This window comes from Gorilla gorilla, chromosome 20, assembly GCF_029281585.2.
Source record: "Gorilla gorilla gorilla isolate KB3781 chromosome 20, NHGRI_mGorGor1-v2.1_pri, whole genome shotgun sequence".
In the NCBI taxonomy this organism is placed as follows: domain Eukaryota; kingdom Metazoa; phylum Chordata; class Mammalia; order Primates; family Hominidae; genus Gorilla; species Gorilla gorilla.
Genome location: NC_073244.2, coordinates 67,944,329 through 67,951,067, shown reverse-complemented (window position 1 = coordinate 67,951,067; position 6,739 = coordinate 67,944,329). Strand labels below are relative to the sequence as shown.

The window sequence follows — 6,739 nt, the reverse complement described above, 5'->3', positions numbered from 1 at the left end:
TAAAGGTTAAAAATAAAATCAAAGGTTAATTGCCTTAATCTTCATCTCATTGATTCATATTCAGTTACCAGCTATTAAAATGGGCCATATTTTATTTTGAGACAGGGTCTCACTCTGTCACCCAGGCTGGAGTGCAGTGGCACCATCTCAGCTCACTGCAACCTCTGCCTCCCAGGCTCAAGGGATCCTGCCACTTCAGCCTCCCGAGTAGCTGGGACTACAGGTGTGTGCCACCACGTAACTTTTTTTAGTAGAGATGAGGTTTTGCCATGTTGCCCAGGCTGGTCTCAAACTCCTGACTCAACTGATCTTCCAGCCTTGGCCTCCCAGAGTTCTGGGATTACAAGTGTGAGCCACCAAACCTGGCCAACCATGTTATTTCTGATAATCTGACAAGATAAATAAAGACTATCCCAAGATTTCTCCATTGTTTCTTTAAAAATAACAGGGATGGGCTGGGCACGGTGGCTCACACCTGTAATCCCAGCACTTTGCGAGGCCGAGGTAGGCAGATCACGAGGTCAGGAGATTGAGACCACCCTGGCCAACATGGTGAAACCCCGTCTCTACTAAAATACAAAAAAAAAATTAGCCAGGTGTGGTGGTGCGCACCTGTAGTCCCACTTACTCAGAAGGCTGAGTCAGAGGAATTGCTTGAACCCGGGAGGTGGAGGTTGCAGTGAGCAGAGATCATGCCACTGCATTCCAGCCTGGTGACAGAGCGAGACTCTGTCTCAGAGAAAACAAACAAACAAACAAACAAACAAAAAACCAGGGATGGCCTGGCATGGTGGCTCACGCCTGTAATCCCAGCACTTTGGGAGGCCGAGGCGGGCAGATCACAAGGTCAAGAGATCGAGACCATCCTGGCCAACATGGTGAAACCCTGTCTCTACTAAAAATATAAAAATTAGCTGGGCATGGTGGCGGGCACCTGTAGTCCCAGCTACTCAGGAGGCTGAGGCAGGAGAATTGCTTGAACCCAGGAGGCAGAGGCTGCAGTGAGCTGAGATTGCGCCACTGTACTCCAGACTGGTGACAGAACGAGACTTCATCTCAAAAAACAGACAAAAACACAGGGATATCCTCTGTTTAATGCTCGATCCACAAATTCTCAATTACTAAATTTTCAATTTACTAATCAATACTCAAGTAAATCATATTTAGTCTACTCAATTACTAAATTTTTAAGAATTTTTTTTGTTGTTATTCTACAATTTCTAAGTTTGTCCTAGAATTCAATTACATCAAAGTATCTTAAAGCAACATTTTTTTAGAGTAGACAGATGATTTCAAATCCACTGTACAGTCAGGCCAATGTTACTTTGTAGGACTGGGCGGGGGGGCCCATAATAGGTCTTGGAGGGGGTTTGGAAGGGGTAATTGGTGATTCAGGAGAAGAGATGAGCTAGAAGGGATTCCAGTGTACCTTGACTGCTGAACTTTTTTCTAGGCTGCCTCCAAATTATGAAGCCCGTGAACCAAGACAGACCAATTAGCTTGTGACCAATTTGTCTAACTTCAAGCCTATACTTACGAGGAAGGTAGACGGATTATTTGTGTCTCCAGCTTCATTCACCTTTCCTCCCTCTCCTTTTACCCACCCTGCTTGCTGTCTTTTTTGACACTCACTTCCTCACCCACCACCTTGCAATTTTTTTTTTAAGACAGTCTCTCTCTGTTGCCCAGGCTGAAGCGCAATGGTGCAATCTCAGCTCACTGCAACCTCCACCTCCTGGGTTCCAGTGATTCTCCTGCCTCAGCCTCCTCAGTAGCTGGGACTACAGGTGTGTTCCACCGTGTCCAGCTAATTTTTGTATTTCTAGTAGAGACAGGGTTCCACCATGTTGGCCAGGCTGGTCTCGAACTCCTGACCTCATGATCCACCTGCCTCAGCCTCCCAAAGTGCTGGGATTACAGGCATGATCCACTGCACCCGGCCAACCATGCAATCTTAAAAGCTTGGCTAGATGTGCCCAGGACTAATGTGTGGCTGAGGTGAGTCAAGCTTGGTGCACAGCTCAGGTTATGAGAGACAGAGGTGGTAGAGTGCTGAAACAGCCCAGGAGATCCTTGGACTGAAGAAGAGACAGATAGAATTCCAGGAATAATGGAGGAACTTGGGTGGAAAAGGATTCCCAGGGTGAAGGCAGCCAGAGTGACAGCTTCTTAGCTTGGAAGCAGTTACTTGTACCCTTTAGGCCAATTTTCCCATTACAAGAAGGGTCTTAGAGCATCAACCTCAGATTTTGCAAGAATTGAAATAACACATATAAAATATTCAGCTTGTGGTAAGCACCTGTCAATGTATTAATAGCTCTTGGGTGAATAATCTCCTTCAATTCTGTCATTAAGATTCTTTACTTGTAACTTAGACTTTTTATAGCTTAGTACCTCTTTTTTTGTGATTAAAAAAAAAAAAAAGTTTTTCAGACAGTGCCTTGCTGTGTCACCCAGACTAGAGTGTAGTGGTGTGATCGCGGCTCACTGCGGCCTCAACCTCCCAGGATCAAGTGGTCTTCCTTCCCCAGCCTCCTGAGTAGCTGGGACCACAGGCATGAGTCACCACACCCAGATAATTAAAAAAAAATAATTCTAGATAGATATAGATAGATAGACAGACAGACAGACAGACAGACAGACAGACAGACAGACAGACAGATAGATAGTAGAGGTAGGGTCTTGCTATGTTGCCCAAGCTGGTCTCTAACTCCTGGGCTCAAGCGATCCTCCTGACTTGGCCTCCCGAAGTGCTGGGATTACAGGCATAAGCCACTGTGCTGGGCAGCTCAGTACCCGTTCTCTATCAGCACTTCCTTCTCCCTCTTTTCTACTGACCTCTACTTTTAGTGGAGGGAAAACCGTTAGGAGAAAAATGTTAATGTTCCTTCTGGGGTGGAAATGGACATCTCGTGAACATGGAGAATAGGTTCTTTGCTTCCTCAAGCTGCTTTTATATTTTATCACATCTATTGCACCCAGGTGGGAAGTCCTTAATCATCACCACTTTACAGATGACAGACTAAATGACTTCCCAAGATTTTCCTGTTTTCTTTGTTATTTTTCTTTCCACACTTTTTTTGAGATGGAGTTTCACTCTTGTTGCCCAGGCTGGAGTGCAATGGCATGATCTCTGCCCACTGCAACCTCTGCCTCCCGGGTTCAAGCGATTCTCCTGCCTCAGCCTCCCGAGTAGCTGGGATTCCAGGCATGCACCACCACCACGCCTGGCTAATTTTTTGTATTTTTAATAGAGACAGGGTTTTTCCACCTTGGTCAGGCTGGTCTCGAACTCCTGACCTCAGGTGATCCACCTGCCTCGGCCTCCCAAAGTGCTGGGAATACAGGCATGAGCCACTGCACCCAGCCTCCCCACTTTCTTTTTATTGTGGTAAAACATGCGTAACAAAATTTTGCCATTTTAACCCATTTAAAGTGTACATCCCTGTGGCCTTGAGCACACTCACATTTTACAACCATCACCACCATCCCTCTCCAGAACTTTTCCATCTTGCAAAACAAACTCTATGCTCATTAAATAACTCCCTCTTCTCCTCCTTCCCCTGGCCTCTGGTAGCCAACATTTTACTTTTTGCCTCTATGAATTTGGCTAATGTAAGTACCTCATAGAAGGAGAATGTACGGTATTTGTTCTTTTGTGACTGGCTTATTTCATTTAGCATAATATCCTCAAGGTTCATCTATGTTGTGTCATGTATCAGCATGTCCTTCCTTTTGAAGACTCAGTATTTCATTTTATTTATATGCCATATTTTGTTTATCCATTCATCCATTGATGGACATTCAGGTTGCTGATTTTCTCAATCTTCACTCCTAAATCAGTGGCACAGAAGTTCAGAAGTGAGGCCGGGCACGGTGGCTCACGCCTGTAATCGCAGCACTTTGGGAGGCCAAGGCGGACAGATCATGAGGTCAGGAGTTCTACACCAGCCTGACCAACATGGTGAAACCCCGTCTCTACTAAAAAATAGTAAAATTAGCCACGTGTGGTGGCATGCGCCTGTAATCCCAGCTACTCGGGAGGCTAAGGCAGGAGAATCGCTTGAACCAGGGAGGTGGAGGGTGCAGTGAGCAAAGATCGTGCCACTGCAATCTAGCCTGGGTGACAGAGCGAGACTCTGTCTCAAAAAAAAAAAAAAAAAAAAAGTTCAGAAGTGAAATACCCCCATTCCTAAAATTTCCTTTCAGCTCCCACTCCCAAGTGATCTTTATTCAAAGGAAGGGGAGACAGGGTAGCCTCAGAACTCAAGAGGCCCAATGAGGAAAGGAGAGCCAGAGGGGAGTTTGGGGAAGAATATGAGAGGCAAAGACCGTGAGGAGAGGTAATATTAGCAATGCCATGGAAATTACCCAAACATTCACATGAACCCCAAAATATATACCACTATTATGTACCAATAAAAAAGGTGCTTTCATCAGGCAAGAACAGATCAGGAGCCCGACCTGGAATCCTAGTAGGGCTGGCAGAAAGAAGCGTGCCCAAGTCAGACCAGCCTTTCTAGTGCTTTCAGTGTGGCCAGCGTCTTTCCAAGTCAACACGGGGAGGGGGCCAGTTTCTTCAACCTGCACTCCTATTCCAGTCATTCATCAGTAGCAAGCACTGTTTCAAGATTTTCCAGGCAGTATGGAGATTTCCCAAAGAACTAAACATAGAGCTACCATTTTGTCCGGCAACCTCACTACCGAGTTCTATCCAAAGCAAGAGAAATCATACTAAAAAGATACCTGCATCCATGTGTTTACTGGAGCACTCTCCACAATAGCAAAGTCATGGGATCAACATAAGTGTCCACCAGCAGATGAGTGGATCAAGAAAACATGACTTATAGACAGTAGAATCCTATTCAGCCATAAAAAGAATAAAATCATGTCTTTTGCAGCAACATGGATGGAACTCAAGCCATGATCTTAAGTGAGATAACTCAGAAACTAAGTCAAATAATGCATGTTCTTACTTGTATGTGAGAACTAAATAATATATAAAGAGTGGCTGGGTGCAGTGGCCCACGCCTGTAATCCCACCACTGTGAAAGGCTGAGGCAGGCAGATCACCTGAGGTCGGGAGTTCAAGACCAGCCTGACCAACATGGAGAAACCCCATCTCTACTTTAAAAAAAAAAAATACAAAATTAGCCAGGCGTGGTGGTGCATGCCTGTAATCCCAGCTACTCAGGAGGCTGAGGCAGGAGAAATCGCTTGAACCCAGGAGGCGGAGGTTGTGGTGAGCCGCGATTGCACCATTGCACTCCAGCCCGGGCAACAAGAGCGAAACTCTATCTCAAAAAAAAAAAAAAAGTGTGGAATAGTAGACATTGGAGGCTCAGGAGGGTGAGAGGGAGGTGCAGGGTGAGAACTGACCTAATGGGTACAATGTACACTATCTGTGTGATAGGTATACTAAAAGCCCAGATTCTCCCACACAATATATACATGTAACAAAACCGTACTCGTACCCCTTAAATTTATACAAATAAAAAAAGGCAAAAAAAGATTTTCCAATGTTTAGAAATGTAACACTTTATTGAGGGGTTAAGAGGTCCTTGTGAGACCGAGAGACCATGAAGGCCTTTCAGTGGCTCATCCAAGGCCACAGAGCACATAAAAACCACGTGTATCATATCAAATCTATGAATGGGGTGCCAGAAATCTCACAACTCAGAGTGTCAATGATTTGTATCTCCTGGGTGCAGTGTCATATAAGTAATGGTCCCAGTCCCTGTCCTTTGCAGGTGTTCGAGTCAGAGCCCAGGTTCCTCGCAATCAGATCTCTACCCTTGTGATTGTGTCACAGTCGTCTGTGATGGTCAGGTTAGGATTTCTCTCTTCCTCAGCCGTCAGAAGTGCCTGGGTTTCCTCATCAAAATCAGTTTTTCTCAGCCTGGTAAAATATTTTAAGAGGTTCTATTTTTAATTCACATACTTTTTCCCTTTTCTGCAGCTCATCTTTCTCCCTAATTCATCCCAGGACAAGCCTAGGAAACCCTGGTGTTACCTCCAAGAGGAAAGGCATACATATCAAATGCAGTGGTATGCTGATAAATGTTACCCCTGGATCCCCAGAAAATAAATAAAGTCCCAATTTATAGCTTTGCCAATTTCTGTGGTGTAAATTCTCCAAGGCAATCATGGCCAATTTCGAGCTGCCCACTTGCTGTCACTAAACAGAGTTACAAAGACAGGTACACACACACACACACACACACACACACACACACACACACGTGGCTCTCACCAGCTTGTAGGAGCTGGCTCCAATATGTCACTGGACATAAATAAACGTCCAGAATTGGTAATAGAAGGCATGAACTCCACACAAACACTTGGATTTGCAACAAGAAGTCAGTGGGAGTTAGGGAGAAAGACTGAAGCTATTTTTACTTTTTCAAAGATAAAGTTAATAGTTTCCATTATCCGAGTACCTGGGCCCTGGCCCTCTGCTAAGGCTTTTTACATGCCTATCTCATTAAATGTTCACAACTGCCTTATGAGGTAGCATAATTGTCCCGACTTGTGATGAAGACAATGAGAACAATGTTAAGGTCAGAAAACCAGAAAGTGGTAGTCTGGATACAAATTCAAGCAATTTGTTTCTGGAGCCCCCATACATTGTATCATTGCTTTGCATCAGACAGAAGGATTAAGTATCACCATGTCTTGGTCCTTCCTTTTACGTATAATATCTCTCATCTCCATTTGGCATCTGTTTGTGTGCAACTGT

At 44.8% G+C, this 6,739-nt stretch overlaps 1 protein-coding gene across 6 annotated transcripts in view; it reads right to left on the bottom strand.

The window, feature by feature from the left end:
- Positions 1 to 5,512: 5,512 nt before the first annotated feature.
- Positions 5,513 to 6,739, bottom strand: part of NLRP4 (NLR family pyrin domain containing 4) — a 43,528-nt gene continuing 42,301 nt past the window's right edge. For all 6 annotated transcript variants that reach the window (XM_055370646.1, XM_055370648.1, XM_055370645.1 and 3 more), the window contains one exon: positions 5,513 to 5,899. In XM_055370646.1, the coding sequence (XP_055226621.1) occupies positions 5,782 to 5,899 (118 nt within the window). In that variant the 3' untranslated portion in view covers positions 5,513 to 5,781. The remainder of the gene's footprint in view (positions 5,900 to 6,739) is intronic.